This window comes from Anomaloglossus baeobatrachus, chromosome 6 (genome assembly GCF_048569485.1).
Source record: "Anomaloglossus baeobatrachus isolate aAnoBae1 chromosome 6, aAnoBae1.hap1, whole genome shotgun sequence".
Taxonomy (NCBI): Eukaryota; Metazoa; Chordata; class Amphibia; order Anura; family Aromobatidae; genus Anomaloglossus; species Anomaloglossus baeobatrachus.
In genome coordinates this window covers 179,128,308-179,145,455 of record NC_134358.1, presented here as the reverse complement: position 1 = coordinate 179,145,455, position 17,148 = coordinate 179,128,308, and the positions used below count along the sequence as shown (strand labels likewise).

Here is a 17,148-nt window from a genome sequence, read left to right as displayed (position 1 = left end):
CCTTAAAGGGAATCGTTAGTAGTTGTCTGACCACGCTCCCTCCTGTAATAAGCAGCTCATTGTCAATAGACTTAGTATATAGAGAGCATGTTGAGGTTGGGGGCAGGTTTCGGAGCTCTGCTTCATGCTATGTGTAAAAATTGTGTGCTACAACTGCTGCACAGAGGGAACTGTGATATATTATTGAATTCAGCATCTCTTTTCCTACATTATGCTACTCTCAGTAACAGATTCCCTTTAAGGAAGACATTGAGAGTAAAAAAAAACAAAACACAAAATTAATTAACCAACATAAGACTAATTTTTTAAGAATTATACTCTATATTCTTGAATGTTGATGATTAGTAATTACATTGTCTCTTAAAGTCGGTTTTTCTTTCATACATTGCTCAAAATCTTGATGTTGGATGACAGCTCAAAGTTTGTAGTGTAATATGAGCATGTCTATGTATGCCATGTTTCAAAGTTTAGAATAAATTTTTTGCCTTTTAGGGTTTTTAAGCAAATATAAATTTCTATGTACAGGTTTTTTTAAAAAAAAACATGGGCCCCAATTCATCATTGCCTTTGCGCCTATTTTTTTTATCTATTTGTGTATGTTTTATGCCTTTTATGTTTGCACTCAATTCAGTATTCTATTTGCGCCTTTTTAAGCCTATTTTATATGTGCTCACCTGTGAGGGATTTTCTGCTTTGTAGGGGGAGTTTTGCAATTCCAGATATTTTAGCCTGATTCATCAAATGTGACATGTTAAAAAGTCGCACAATTTGGCACAATTTCATTCCAGTTACCCCTGGTGTGCTCTTCAGTGCACCACTATGTGAATTCCACTGCCAAAAGTTGCAATAACAGCTCAAGACAGGAAAAAAACAAATTTTTTACTTTACGCCAAATTTTAGAATCGCATGAGCCATTTTGATGACTTTGGCACAAATAACACCAAGTAATACCACAGGACAAAAAAGGAAAGTGAAGCACTGCAAATGATGAATTGGGGTCAAGCAATTTTAAACAGGGGTTTTAGAGAGCAGAAAGTGATCTGTATACTGGAGCTGTGCTTTTGGTGAAAAACCTGTAACATCCTCTTAATAAATATCTGGTGCTAGTTTGTAAACTTGTAAATCAATATAATAATTGGATTTATTACACTACAATGTGCTGGATATACTCATAGAAGATGTACTGTATATTGTTAATAAGCAGAAATATGTGAAAAAAATCTACAATAACAAGAACAAATCAGATCCTGGCTGCCTGAGTGATGATGTAACAATGAGGTGATCAGCAATGACATCACAACAGCCTTGTGACATCATCAGGTTCTGAGCCTATAAAACCTCTGTCTGATACTAAATCTGCCTTCTTATCTGTGAATACAGAGAAAGAAACAGAGCGAGAGAGAGAGAGAAATAGAGAGAGAAATAGAGAGAGAAAGAGAGAGAGTACAAGCTTTTGCTTTGCTAATCTTCTTTCCATCATGGAGATCCGGGGTTTGGCATTATTGCCAATCTTGTGGGTCTTATGGACGCTATTGGGCGTCTGTGTGCTAATTGCCCTGACAGTCATCTCAGGGCATCAGAAATATCCTTACATCAGGTAAGAGGGTACTGGGAACATAGAATAATGTGATATTATTTTTGTATTAAAGGGGTTGTCTACTTCTTGCACCATCCCCATAAAAATACAATCACCTTTGGCAGGGAGAAGGAAGTCGGTGGTGATTGGGTGCGGGGCTCCCGTGTCTTAACAATGTCACATGAGCCCTGGGAACACAAGTTTCGACACTGGTGTAATCGCGCCGGCACCAACGGTGTGTATTGGCATTTTTATTTTTGTGGGGGCTCACATGGGAAATAAGAAGGGGATGACCAAGTTGTGGACAACCCCTTTAATATCATGTAATGTTCTAATTATACTATTATATTTCCTGGAATTTTTTTCTTGCTTTCTAAGTTGTACATTGTTAACCCCTTCCTGCTGCAGACATTTTTTTTTTTGCCTTTTCGCTTTTTCCTTCCCTTCTCCCAAGCACCGTAACGTTTTTATCTTTGTACAATGTGATTCTGACGTAAATTTTAAATTAAATTCATTAGAATTAATGTAGGTGGAAAATCCCCAATTTTATCTTGTATACCAACCCATATTAACAGCAGGTCATCCAGGTACCTGCCATACCAATGGATGTTGCTGTTAAATGGATTGGTGTCACTGTATAGGAACTCTTCCTCCCACCTTGCCATTACTATGTTAGCAAGCGAGGGGGAGAAACGAGCCCCCATACTCATGCCCCTGCATTGTAAGTAATATTTCCTGTTTAACGAGAAATAGTTATGTTCCAAGAGAAACTATACTGATGTTAATATGACGTTCTTTAGTTCAGTTTCATACCCACAGAACCAATCTAGATGTTGTGCTGGCCATCAAATTCCCACATTATGTGGGATCGAGGGATATAATGAAACAACGTCGCATGAGAGCCAATGAAAATCATGATTCCACTCATAGTTATCCCAGGCTTTAACTATCTCTTTTGTATCTTTGATAAACCCTGGTATATTATAAACTAGTGGTGGGAGGAATTGATCCACCCAGACTCCCAATTTTTCCCCCAAAGACCCTATGCAGGAGACAGTGGGCCTGAGGGGGGGTGGAAAGATATTTTTGTGAACCTTGGGTAACGAGTGGTAGAGCGGTACAACCGGGCAGGGAACAAACAAATATTCTTTAGTTTTTGTATCTATGGCTCCCGTACAATTTCCCTCTTCCAATAGTTTTAAGAGTAGCTTGTTATAATGGTTGGTAGTATTGGTTTGTAACTCAATATATGTATTCATATTTTGAAGGTCTGATAAATTTAGTTTATTATATAGACCAGAGTTGAGCAGGATTTATCAATTGTGACATGTTAAAAAGTCGCACAATTAGACACAATTTCATTCCAGTTACCCCTGGTGTGCTCTTCAGTGCACCACTATGTGAATTCCACTGCGAAAAGTTGCAAAAACAGTTCAAGACAGGAAAAGAAAATCAATTTTTTACTTTGCACCAAATTTTATAATTGCATGAGCCATTTTGATGATTTTAGCACAAATAACACCAACTCATACTACAGGACAAAAAAGGAAAATGAAGCACTGCAAATGATGAATTGGGACCGTGTATATTTAAACAGGGGTTTTAGAGAGCAGAAAGTGATCTGTATACTGGAGCTGCGCTCTTGGTGAGAAACCTGTAACATCCTGTCAATATATATCTTGTGCTAGTATTTAAACTTGTACATCAATATAATAATCGGAGTGATTACACTACAATGTGCTGCTGGAGATACTCATAGAAGATGTACTGTATATTGTTAATAAGCAGAAATATATGTGAAAAAAATCTACAATAACAAGAACAAATCAGACCCAGGCTGCCTGAGTGATGATGCAACAATGAGGTGATCAGCAATGACATCACAATAGCCTTGTGACATCATCAGGTTCTGAGCCTATAAAACCTCTGTCTGATACTAAATCTGCCTTCTTATCTGTGAATACAGAGAAAGAAACAGAGCGAGAGAGAGAGAGAAATAGAGAGAGAGAAAGAGAGAGAGTACAAGCTTTTGCTTTGCTAATCTTCTTTCCATCATGGAGATCCGGGGTTTGGCATTATTGCCAATCTTGTGGGTCTTATGGACGCTATTGGGCGTCTGTGTGCTAATTGCCCTGACAGTCATCTCAGGGCATCAGAAATATCCTTACATCAGGTAAGAGGCTACTGGGAACATAGTAGAATGTGATATTATTTTTGTATTAAAGGGGTTGTCTACTTCTTGCACCATCCCCATAAAAATACAATCACTTTCGGCTAGGAGAAGGAAGTCGGCGGTGATTGGGTGCGGGGCTCCCGTGTCTTAACAATGTCACATGAGCCCTGGGAACACAAGTTTCGACACTGGTGTAATCGCGCCGACACCAATGGTGTGTATTGGCATTTTTATTTTTGTGGGGGCTCACATGGGAAATAAGAAGGGGATGACCAAGTAGTGGACAACCCCATTTAATATCATGTAATGTTCTAATTATACGATTATATTTTCTGGAATTTTTTTCTTGCTTTATAAGTTGTACATTGTTAACCCCTTCCTGCTGCAGACAATTTGTTTTTGCATTGCACCATAACGTTTTTATTTTACACTAAGTTTGATAACCTTCCAACAATGTACTTTTGGTCAGAAAATATATAGGAGGATAATTATAAATGACAATTAATCCGCTCATGTCCTATTAATTCCCAAAATTTTTCATATCTTTTACAGTCATACGGGAATTACTTTCCCAGAATCGGTCATCTACACCGTTATCTTCCTAGTGAACTCCTTCTTTGGTAAGTAGACGCTGCATCCAATACGGAGATATCCTCATGAAGAGCTCAGCAATTCTGTGCTCAGAGGTGACATTAAAGTCTCTGGGACTAGAAGATTTATAGCCCATTAATAACAGATCGGTGGGGTTTTGACTATGACATCCCGCTGTTTACCTGATTTAAGAGACCATGCTGAACATTTTGGTACTTTTTTGCAAAAAACCTGGTACTAAAGATTTCTGCAGCTCAGTCCCATTATAGTAAATGACACAGAGCTGTAATACCAGGCACAGCCATTACCAGAAGTAAGGACCTGTGCCTGGTAAGCAATGAAGGATATGTGGCTTCCCTTCAATCATCATCAATTTGATACAGAGATAGGACACCAGTGGCACAGATAGTCCCTGTAAATCTCTAATAATGGCCATTACTGGAGATGTTAATCATTGGTGCACTCTTAAGGTTAGGTTTTCTATAGCAGTGACATAGAAATATCTGGTTGATAACTTGCTTTTCTATTTCAGGAGCCATCATCGCGTACATCCAGTATAGGTTCATGATTATTCAATCTGAGCCATCGGAGAAGCGGTTTATCATCTGCCAGAAAATCCTTCTCATCGCTAGCTGGATAGTGTGCATTGGGAACGCGGTTAATGCAGTATGCTCGGTTAGTTATCAGTTTTTTATAAGGTCTCCAGTAATACTCAGGACCTCAGGTTCAGTATAATTTATAGTTTGGTGACTGCCTGGAGCCCAGTATATTATATTGGGGGGATCTTGCCGTTATGTATTCTTAGATCTTCATGATGATTTTATTGATGACCGTCATATATTTCTTCTCTTTCTAGGTGAAAACCCATCCTACACCGCACAGGATCGGAGCAGGTCTGGCATTTTTTGTTCTTGCCATTTACAACTTATGTCAGTCTGTATACCTATACAAGCGATCCTTCAGCAGTCGCTGTATGTGCCACTTTAGACTGGCAGCAGCGTTGGTAACGATTGTATTACTCCTGATATGTATCCTTTTCTAGATGAGTCAGTGTGTTTAGGTGTGTAAGCTACGCTCCCTTGTGCCTTATTTTATCACACGGTCATGGCAGCATGGGCAGCAATATAATAATAACATTCAGGTACTTTTCTTAACACATCCTTCCAGTTGTTACAGGTATGTGCACCACCTTCTTCCAGCTATGCTATGGTGTCTGTTGGACGGTAAGTTTATTTCATATTTCATTATCTTGTGTAATTCACTTGTGTCATGTGTAAAAGTAAATTATAACCTCTCAGTGGAAATGTCATCCTACCGTCTCATCCCATACCAGACAGGTAATAATAACATCCTCTATCCTCTACCTTTCTGCAGATCTTCGACATGGCAGGCATGATAGGCGAGTGGACGGGATTCGTCGGCCTAATAATGCACCAGCTTACTAATTATACGGATTTCAAGGTGAGTAAATATCTGAGGGTCTTATTTGAGCCAAAAATATTTCACTTAAAGATTTGTTGCACAAAAAAATCCAATTTCAAAAATAGATGACAGAGATGCCGAAATTCAATAACGTCTAGTGATAATTGTCTTTTCTCCTTTGTCTCAGAGTTTGTCTTTAAAGTTCTCCCGGGAAGGTGTCACCATCTGTCTAAGGGAAAAGAACCAGGCCACCAAACTTCCCGTGTAAAATCGAGGGAAAAGACTTGGGGCTGGAGGAACATAAAGACAACTGGAATCATCTGTGCTGGAGCCTAACATCTTCCTAGTGAACTCCTTCTATATGGTAAGTAGACGCTGCATCCTATAGGGAGATATCCTCATGAAGAGCTCAACAATTCTGTGCTCAGAGGTGACATTAAAGTCTCTGGGACTAGAAGATTTATAGCCCATTAATAAAAGATAGGTGGGGTTCTGACTATGACATCCCGCTGTTTACCTGATTTAAGAGACCATGCTGAACATTTTGGTACTTTTTTGCAAAAAACCTGGTACTAAAGATTTCTGCAGGTCAGTCCCATTATAGTAAATGACACAGAGCTGTAATACCAGGCACAGCCATCACCAGAAGTAAGGACCTGGGCCTGGTAAGCAATGAAGGATATGTGGCTTCTTTTCAATCATCATCAATTTGATACAGAGATAGGATACCAGTGGCACAGATAGTCCCTGTAAATCTCTAATAACGGCCATTACTGGAGATGTTAATCATTGGTGCACTCTTAAGGTTAGCTTTTCTATAGCAGTGATATAGAAATATCTGGTTGATAACTTGCTTTTCTATTTCAGGAGCCAGCATCGCGTACATCCAGTATAGATTCATGATTATTCAATCTGAGCCATCGGAGAAGCGGTTTATCATCTGCCAGAAAATCCTTCTCATCGCTAGCTGGATAGTGTGCATTGGGAACGCGGTTAATGCAGTATGCTCGGTTAGTTATCAGTTTTTTATAAGGTCTCCAGTAATACTCAGGACCTCAGGTTTTGTATAATTTATAGTTTGGTGACTGCCTGGAGCCCAGTATATTATATTTGGGGGATCCTGCCTTTATGTATTCTCAGATCTTCATGATGATCTTATTGATGACCGTCATATATTTCTTCTCTTTCTAGGTGAAAACCCATCCTACACCGCACAGGATCGGAGCAGGTCTGGCATTTTTTCTTCTTGCCATTTACAACTTATGTCAGTCTGTATACCTGTACAAACGATCCTTCAGCAGTCGCTGTATGTGCCACTTTAGACTGGCAGCAGCATTGGTAACGATTGCATTACTCCTGATATGTATCCTTTTCTAGATGAGTCAGTGTGTTTAGGTGTGTAAGGTATGCTCCCTTGTGCCTTATTTTATCGCACGGTCATGGCAGCATGGGCAGCAATATAATAATAACATTCAGGTACTTTTCTTAACACATCCTTTTAGTTGTTACAGGTATGTGCACCACCTTCTTCCAGCTATGCTATGGTGTCTGTTTTATGGTAAGTTTATTTCATATTTCATTATCTTGTGTAATTCACTTGTGTCCTGTGTAAAAGTAAATTATAACCTCTCAGTGGAAAAGTCATCCTACCGTCTCATCCCATACCAGACAGGTAATAATAACATCCTCTATCCTCTACCTTTCTGCAGATCTTCGACATGGCAGGCATGATAGGCGAGTGGACGGGATTTGTCGGCCTAATAATGCACCAGCTTACTAATTATACGGATTTCAAGGTGAGTAAATATCTGAGGGTCTTATTTGAGCCAAAAATGTTTCACTTAAAGATTTGTTGCACTAAAAAATCCAATTTCAAACATAGATGACAGAGATGCCGAAGTTCAATAACGTCTAGTGATAATTGTCTTTTCTCCTTTTTCTCAGAGTTTGTCTTTAAAGTTCTCCCAGGAAGGTGTCACCATCTGTCTAAGGGAAAAGAACCAGGCCACCAAACTTCCCGTGTAAAATCGAGGGGAAAGACTTGGGGCTGGATGAACATAAAGACAACTGGAATCATCTGTGCTGGAGCCTAACATCTTACCGACTTCCAATGAGAAAAAAATTGGAGAACGGCAGGTACAGCAGGTACCGAAGCGTAATTACTGAATCATCCATCTAACGACTATGTTCCTGGACACAGAGCAGCAGAATGCCACAGCCATTTTAACTGCTGGTGGATGGAAGAACATTTAGAAAATCTGAAGCCATCTCCACTGGGAAGATAAACATGGCTTTGATGCCATATAACTATGATTCTTTACTGTAGGAGCAGTGAAGACTATGGAACTCTATGTCACATAATTTTGTAATGGTTGATTCACTACTAAAGTTAGGCAAGGATGCCTGTCTTGAAAAACACAACATTACAGGTTATGTGCCCTAGATTCTGTGATGGGGCATTGATCCAGGGAACTATTCTGATTGCCGTATGTGGAGTCGGGAAGGAATTTTTTTCCCTAATGTGGCGCTTACTATCTGGCCCACGGGGTTTTTTGCCTTCCTCTGGATCAACAGTTTAGTTTAAGTCATGAGTTGAAGTAGATAGACCTAGGTCTTTTTTCAATCTTTGTAACTGTAACTAACTATATATATAGCTATGAATGTGGCCTATATTACCAAAGCCCCAGTGCAAAGGACTGTCTGCATTATATGGTGAACTCTTCACAAAGCATTAACCTTGAGAACTATGAGTCCTTTCCAATAAATGTATTTAACTAGATAACTAATGGTTTCTTGATGATTTGCAATTACCACATGAAACAAAAATGTGTTTTACATATAAAAACCATCCTGTAAAAAACATTATCGCAAATAGCAATTTCATGGTAAAAACACAGAGAGATTTGTATTTTTTTTATTCAATTAACAAATAAAAAAGTGTTTTAAATATGTAAAGATGAAATAAAAAGGCCTTGTGAAAGCCTTGCCTTTATTATTTCAGCGCTGGAATGGTGCTTTAAATGTAAGGGGTACTTTACACGTTGCGACATTGCTAGCATTTGCTAACAATGACGAGCGCGATTGCACCCGCCCCCGTCGCACACCCGATATGTGGTGATCACTGCTGTAGTGAACATTATCGCTACGGCAGCGTCACACGCACATACCTGCCCTACGATGTCGCTGTGACTGGCGAACCGTCTCCTTTCTAATGGGGCAGTTTGTTTAGTGTCAAAGCGACTTCACAGCAGCGTCACTGAACCGCCGCCCAATAGAAAAGGAGGGGAGGAGATGAGCGGCTGGAACATCTCATCCACCTCCTTCCTTCCTCCTTTTCCGTTGGACGGAGGTAAGGAGATGTTTGTCGTTCCAGCGGCGTCACACATAGCGGTGTGTGCTGCCGCAGGAACGACAAACAACATCGTACCTGCAGCAGCACCGATATTATGGAAATGAATGACTTGTCAACGAGCAATGATTTTGCACGTTTTTGTGCTCATTGATCGTCGCTCATTTGTTTTACACGCTGCGATGCCGCTACCGGCGCCGAATGTGCGTCACTAACGACGTGACCCCGATGATATATCGGCAGCGATGTCGCAGCGTGTAAAGTACCCCTTAGTCCCCTGCCCCCGTTCTTATACTCCTCTGCTGCCATCTTCATCTGTTTACAGCATCGCTCCGGTCGGCCCCTGGTGATTTGTGACCTGCCGGCAGCTCTAGGGTTTCATGGAGCCAGAGGTCACAAAAGTCATTATCTCAGAAAATTAGATTAATTACCACAAAACACCTCCAAAGGCTTCCCAAGTATTTAAAATGGTCCCTTAGTCTGGTTCGGTAGGCTACACAATCATGGTGAAGACTGCTGACTTGACAGATGTCCAGAAGGCAGTCATTGACACACTCCACAAGGAGGGTAAGGTCATTGCTAAAGAAGCTGGCTGTTTACAGAGTGCTGTATCCAACATTGAAAGTTGAGTGGGAGGAAAGTGTGGTAGAAAAAGGTTCACAAGAAAACAGGATAACCGCAGCCTTAGTAGGATTGTTAAGAAAAGGCCTTTCAAAAATTTGGGGGAGATTCATAATGAGTGGACTGCTGCTGGAGTCAATGCTTCAAGAGCCACCACACACAGCCGTATCCAGGACATGGGCTACAACTGTCGCATTCCTTGTGTCAAGCCACTCATGACCAATAGACAACACCAAAAGCGTCTTACCTGGGCCAAGTAGAAAAAGAACTGGACTGTTGCTCAGTGGTCCAAGGTGTTGTTTTCAAATGAAAGTAAATTTTGCATTTCATTTGGAAATCGTGGTCCCAGAGTCTGGAGGAAGAGTGGAGAGGCCACAATCCAAGCTGCTTGATGTCTAGTGTGAAGTTTCCACAATCAGCCATCTACCAGGAAATTTTAGAGCACTTCATGCTTCCCTCAGCTGACAAACTTTTTGGAGATGGAAATTTCATTTTCCAGAAGGACTTGTCCACACTGCTAAAAGTACCAATACCTGGTTTAATAACCACAGTATCACTCTGCTTGATTGGCCAGCAAACTCACTTGACCGAAACACCATACAGAATTTATGGGGTATTGTCAAGAGGAAGATGAGAGACACCAGACTGAGCTTGATTGGCCAGCAAACTCGCCTGACCTAAACCTATGGGGTATTGTCAAGAGGATTATGAGACACCACACCCACCAATGCAGACAAGCTGAAGGCTGCTATCAAAGCAACCTGGGCTTCCATAACACCTCAGCAGTGCCACAGGCTGATCACCTCCATGCCACGCCGCATTGATGCAAAAATTAATGCAAAAGGATCCCCGACCAAGTATTGAGGCATTTGCTGTACAGACTTTTCTGTATGTAACCCCCTCTCATGTACAGCATCATGGAATCAATGGTGCTCTATAAATAAATAATAATAATAATTAATAATAGGCGCCAACATTTTTGAGTGTAAAATCATTTTTTCAGTTGGTCTTATGTAATATTCTAATTTTCTGAGATAGTGACTTTTGAGTTTTCATTCTCTGTAAGCCATAATCCTCAATATTAACAGAAATAAACACTTGAAATAGATCCCTCTGTGTGTAATGACTCTATACAATATATAGGAATTGATCCCTCTGTGAGTAATGACTTTATATACTATATAGAAATAGATCCCTCTGTGTGTAATGACTATATAATATACAGGAATAGATCCCTCTGTGTGTAATGACTAGAGATGAGCGAACCGGCCGTGGTTCAGCTCGAGTTCGGTTCGCCGAATGGAGGTCTCGTTCGAGTTCGGTTCGGCGAACCTTTTCGGCGAACCACTCGAACCGCATAGGAAACACTGGAAGGCAATCACAAACACATAAAAACAACTAGAAAACACCCTCAAAGGTGTCTAAAAGGTGACAAACAACTCACAACACAAACACATGGGAAAGTGACAAGAACAAATTCTCATGCGAAAACAAAACAGCGTTACAAGGAAAAGAGGATGAGACACAGATATAGGCATGGCATGCCCTTCTAAAATCATGTAAAACACCTCAAGGTTACTCCAAGCGGAGTCTCCCTTTTTTCCAAAAATTGGGCCACACACACACCCACCCCTTCAGTGGCAGCACTTGTGCGCCAGTTGTACACTTCACAGGTAAATTTGCATCAAGCACATTCAAAAATACGCCATACTTAACCGTCCCCAGGATGACACCGGGTTGGTAGCAAAGTCTTTGCTGAACCATGACTTGTTCATCTTGGCTCCTTTTAAAAAACACAGCAAGCAAGGGTTACTCCAAGCGGAGTCTCCCTTTTTTCCAAAAATTGGGCCACACACACACACCCACCCCTTCAGTGGCAGTACTTGTGCCCCAGTTGTACACTTCACAGGTAGATTTGCATCAAGCAAATACGCCATACTTAACCGTCCCCAGGATGACACCGGGGTAGGTAGCAAAGTCTTTGCTGAACCATGACTTGTTCATCTTGGCTCCTTTTAAAAAACACAGCAAGCAAGGGTTACTCCAAGCGGAATCTCCCTTTTTTCCAAAAATTGGGCCACACACACACATCCACCCCTTCAGTGGCAGCACTTGTGCCCCAGTTGTACACTTCACAGGTAGATTTGCATCAAGCACATTCAAAAATACGCCATACTTAACCGTCCCCAGGATGACACTGGGGTAGGTAGCAAAGTCTTTCCTGATCCCAGCTCTGTTCATCTTGGATCATTTTTAAAAACAATGTAAGCAAGGGTTACTCCAAGCGGAGTCTCCCTTTTTTCCAAAAATTGGGCCACACACACACCCCTTCAGTGGCAGCACTTGTGCCCCAGTTGTACACTTCACAGGTAGATTTGCATCAAGCACATTCAAAATCCACAAGCATTTACTCTCCCCAGGATGACACAGGGGTAGTAAATTCCTTGTGGATCCATGACTTGTTCATTTTGATGAACGTTAGTCTGTCCACATTGTCACTGGACAGACGCGTGCACTTATCTGTCAGCACACACCCAGCAGCACTGAAGACACGTTCAGAGACAACGCGGGCAGCTGGACACGACAAAATCTTCATGGAGTGGAGAGCTCTGGCCATTTTTCAAGATTTGAAGCCCAAAATGAGCAAGGCTCCATTTGCAAAGTCATGGCATCGATGTTCATTTGGAGATACTCCTGTATCATCCTCTCCAGCCGTTGACTATGTGTCAGACTTGTTGTCTCTGGTGGCCTTGCAAAGGATGGTCTAAAAAAATTATGAAAAGATTCAATAAAATTGCTGTTACCAGCACCAGATACGGTGCTGCTGGTACGGGTAGACTGTTGAAGATGACGAGACCGTCCCATGTTTGTCAAGTTACAACTGGGAGATTCACTCCCTGCACCATGGTTGTTTGGTGGAAAAGCCAAGCTAAGATCGAGTAACAGCTTTTGCTGATACTCCTGCATACGTGCGTCCCTTTCTATGGCTGGAATTATGTCACAAAATTTGGACTTGTACCGGGGATCTAATAGTGTGGCAAGCCAGTAGTCATCATCACTTCTAATTTTGACAATACGAGGGTCATGTTGGAGGTAGTGCAGCAAGAAGGCGCTCATGTGTCATGCGCAGCCATGCGGACCAAGTCCACGCTGTGTTTGTGGCATAGAGGTGCTAACCGTTCTTTCCTCCTCTGACATCTCCCCCAAACCTCTTTCAACTGAAATTTGACCAAGGTCTCCCTCATCCGCTGAGTCTTCCATGTCCATGGACAGTTCGTCCTCCATTTCTTCATGTTCTCCTGCACCTTCCTCAAAATTTCGCCTGCTACCATGCGCCCTTGTTGATCCCTGTCCCCCATGGTCCCATGCCTGCCGCGTTGGTAATGATGAACGTCTGGACCTTGGTGATGCTGTTATCTCTTGCGCATATGAATCCTCCTGTAGTTCCTCCCCTTCCTGTTGTCTCACCCCCTGACTCCGAATAGTGTTTAGCGTGTGCTCCAGCATGTAAATGACTGGAATTGTCATGCTGATAATGGCATTGTCAGCGCTAAACATATTCGTCGCCATGTCGAAACTGTGCAGAAGGGTGCATAGGTCCTTGATCTGAGACCACTCCATCAGGGTGATCTGCCCCACCTCTGCATCTCGTTGGCCCAGGCTATACGTCATGACGTATTGCACCAGGGCTCGACGGTGCTGCCACAGTCGCTGTAACATGTGGAGAGTCGAATTCCAGCGTGTTGGCACATCGCATTTCAGGCGATGAACTGGCAGGCCGAAAGACTTCTGGAGCGATGGAAGTCGATCAGCAGCGGTGGTTGAACGGCGGAAGTGAGCAGACAGTTTTCGTGCCCTGATCAGAAGGCCATGTAGGCCGGGATAGTGTGTTAAAAATTGCTGGACAACAAGGTTCAACACGTGAGCCATACAAGGCACGTGTGTCACCCTTCCCAGGTGAAGGGCCGCACCCAGTTTTGCAGCATTGTCGCACACGGCCTGCAGGTTGAGTGGAGACAATCACTTATTAAACTCAGTCTCCAGAGCTGCCCACATCTCAGCCGCTGTGTGACTCTTATTTCCAAGACATTTCAAGCTAAAGACCGCCTGATGCCATTGCGCTCTGCTGCCAGCATAGTAATGAGAGGTGCGTGATTCCTTCTGCGCAGTTAGAACGCTAGTGGCCTGACCAGGCAGGCTTGGGGCGGAGGTGGAGGACCAAGACGAGGTGGGGAAGGCACAAGCAGTGGCGGAACTTGGACAGACAGAGAATTGACACACAAGTCGTGGGGACGGCAAGACTTGTGCAGCAGACCATTCACCATCTATCGCCATAGTTACCCAATGCCCAGTCAGCGACATGTAACGTCCCTGTCCATGCTTACTGGTCCAAGTATCAGTGGTGAAATGCACCCGTTCACACACAGAGTTTCTCAAGGAAGCGGTGATGTTGTGTGCGACATGCTGGTGTAGCGCAGGCACACCTTTCTTAGTGAAGTAGTGGCGACTGGGCATTTGCTACTGGGGCACAGCGACAGACATAAGGTCTCTAAAATCCTGAGTGTCCACCAGGCGGAAAGGCAGCATTTCGGTAGCCAAGAGCTTACAGAGGGATAAAGTCAACCTCTTAGCTTTGTCATGGGTCGCAGGAAATGGCCTTTTATTTGTCCACATCTGAGGGACAGAGATCTGGCTGCTGTGTGTAGACGGTGTTGAGTAGGGTGTCCCTGGAAAAATGCAGGTTTGTGAGGAAAGTGCAGGCGTAGACCTGATGTTGCCTTCATTCAACGTTGGCGCTATCGATGTCTGAGAGAGCTGTACACACGCACTTGTTTCCCCTTCCAAACCAACTGACGATCTACCAAGCAAACTGCCTGTTGCGGTTACAGTGGTGGAAGTTGTGCTTGGAAAACCAGGTGTGACAGCTGTCCCCACAGTCCTAGAAGATGAAGAGCGCGCGGATGCAATGGAAGGGGCAGGCGGTGGATGGTCCGCTCCACTCGGCCGCATTGCAGCACGGTGAGCTTCCCACTGGGACATATGATATTTATTCATGTGATGATTCATGGAAGAAGTTGTCAAACTGCTGAGGTTTTGCCCTCTACTAACAGAATCACGACAAATTTTACATATCACATGATTTGGGTGATCTTTTGCTATGTCAAAAAAGGTCCAGGCTAGGCAAGGCTTAGAGGGCATGCGACCTGCTGAGCCCCCCCAACTAGTGCTCAGAGGCAGAGTGGTGGCTGAGGATGCAGTTGTAGACGTGCTACCAGTACTACTCCTCTGTCCAGGAAGGCGCAAGGTAACTTCGTCGTCAGTAGCATCCTCCTCCACCGCCTCTGTTGACCTCCTCGAGTGCCTGACTGTGGGTTGACAGTAGGTGGGATCTAGAACTTCCTCATCAAGCGTTATGTTTGCACTCCCCTCACCCTCAGACCGAGCCTCTTCCTGACGTGAACCAATATTTAAGTTGTCATCCCAATCTGGTATCTGCGTCTCATCGTCATCAGTATGTTCCTCATTGTCTATAACAAAAGGTGTTACAGTTTGTGAATAAGGGTCAACATTATGCTCAGAAACTTGGTTCTCACGGCCTGAATCAGAGTCACAACGGTTCTGGGCATCACTGCAGACCATTTCCTGGACTGTACTCACTGTAGCTTGGGAGCAGACCTCTGATTCCCAGGCTATAGTGTGACTGAACAGCTCTGCAGACTCAGCCATCTCAGTTCCACCATACTGTGCAGGGCGGATGGAGACTTCAGAGCTGGGAGAAAGCAAGTGTGATTGGGATGACAACTCAGAGGACTGGTGTTTTTTGGATGCGGTAGTTGAGGTGGCGGAGAGGGCACTTGTTGGACCACTTGAGATCCATTCAAGCATTTTCTTTTTTTGGCCATCATCTACCTTTGTTCCAGTTGTTCGTGTCCGTAAAAAAGGGAGCACATCGGATTGTCCACGGTAAGTAGTAGACATCTTACTTTTGCTGGAAGATGGTCTATCTTCAGCAGATGTTAATGGAGCTTTGCCACCTTCCCCAGGGACAAACCCTTTTTTTTCCTTTTCCAACACGTCTCTTCCCCTTTCCACCAGCATCTGTCATTTTGCCACTCATTTTGATTGCGACAAGATTGTGCACTTAAAATGTGGTAGTAAAAATTGAGAGGTGGAGTAGATTGCAGCAGTGGTCTAGCTTTATTAACAGCAGAATAAACTACAATAATTATCCTTGACAATGCAACTACGGCCCTTAAACTGGCAGCAAAGTTTGCTATTAGAATGGCTTAGCAACAATGAGTTTCAGTGTGCAATGCAGAGGTGCCGCAAATATCTTTGCACCAGTGGGACAATAATGAAGTCCAACAGCCACTTTTAGGATGCCACTAAGTTTACTCAGTGTTTGCTAGTATAATGGCTTAGTAACAATGAGCTTGAGTGTGCAATGCAGAGGTGCTGCAAATAGATTTGCACTAGTGGAACACTAATGGAAGTCCAACAGCCACTTTTAGGATGCCACTAAGTTTCCTCAGTGTTTGCTAGTATAGTAGCTTAGTAAAAATGAGTTTGAGTGTGCAATGCAGTGGTGCTGCAAATATCTTTGCACCAGTGGGACAATAATGAAGTCCAACAGCCACTTTTAGGATGCCACTAAGTTTCCTCAGTGTTTGCTAGTATAATAGCTTAGTGAAAATGAGTTTGTGTCATGATTGACTCCTGGCTCAGCTGGACCTGAGCCTTTTTTTAGTTTCACTTCTGATGCTGGTCACGTTAGGGGTTAATCCTTCCTGCCTCGTTCTGGAGGTCAGGCTGCTTTATTAGGGCACTGTTTCTCTTGGACTTCGCCAGTGATATTTCTGGCTCTGCTGTGTTCTGCTCTTGAGTGACCTGTTGTCTGCCCTGCCCCCTCCTGACCTCCGTGTTCACCTGACCTGTTAACCTCCTCTGTTGTCTGTATCCATCAGTGTCTCTCCCACTGTCTCCCTGGTCGTTCCTTATCTGTTTACCTTAATTCTGTCTTGTCTTCCCACTCCCCCTCGCTTCTAGGCTCTGATTTCCCGGCTACTGACTATTTTCTTCCCTCTGACTACGTTTAGACTTTGCCCTTGTGTATTTATAAGACCTCATGTTGTTACACGGCTTTCTGATGATTCTACTGCCATCTGGTGGGCTTGACTAGTATTACCTCTGCTAGGGAATTCCCTGCTCATACGTTTCCTCCACTTTTACGCCCCCTAGTGGTTTACCAGCTAACTACCTTCTCAGATAGTTTCAGGAATCCTCTCAGTCCCACATTACTGCCCTGTACTGCTATTGTACATCTTAGAGTACAGCGTGACATTATCACTGGCCATTACATTTTTACCCCTATGGATCCGTTACGTATCCTTATGGATCAGATGTCTAATTTGACTC

The 17,148-nt window shown here is 43.1% G+C and overlaps 1 protein-coding gene and 1 pseudogene across 1 annotated transcript; both read left to right on the top strand.

Annotated features, from left to right (window-relative positions):
- Nucleotides 1-17,148, top strand: part of LOC142243851 (dol-P-Man:Man(5)GlcNAc(2)-PP-Dol alpha-1,3-mannosyltransferase-like) — a 134,169-nt pseudogene that overhangs the window by 69,568 nt on the left and 47,453 nt on the right.
- On the top strand, nucleotides 3,625-6,030 carry LOC142243751 (DNA damage-regulated autophagy modulator protein 1-like). The gene is made up of 7 exons (XM_075315957.1): nucleotides 3,625-3,749; nucleotides 4,302-4,369; nucleotides 4,873-5,015; nucleotides 5,197-5,368; nucleotides 5,508-5,563; nucleotides 5,715-5,801; nucleotides 5,950-6,030. The coding sequence occupies exons 1-7, from the start codon at nucleotides 3,631-3,633 to the stop codon at nucleotides 6,028-6,030; spliced, it is 726 nt and encodes a 241-aa protein (XP_075172072.1). The 5' UTR covers nucleotides 3,625-3,630.

Bases quoted from the DNA above. Each gene is read 5' to 3' on its own strand.
- LOC142243751 (XM_075315957.1), top strand. From the start codon at position 3,631: ATGGAGATCCGGGGTTTGGCATTATTGCCAATCTTGTGGGTCTTATGG. The intron at 5,369-5,507 runs GTATCCTTTTCT...ACATCCTTCCAG, and splicing joins GATTGTATTACTCCTGATAT to TTGTTACAGGTATGTGCACC. The intron at 5,802-5,949 runs GTGAGTAAATAT...CCTTTGTCTCAG, and splicing joins CTAATTATACGGATTTCAAG to AGTTTGTCTTTAAAGTTCTC.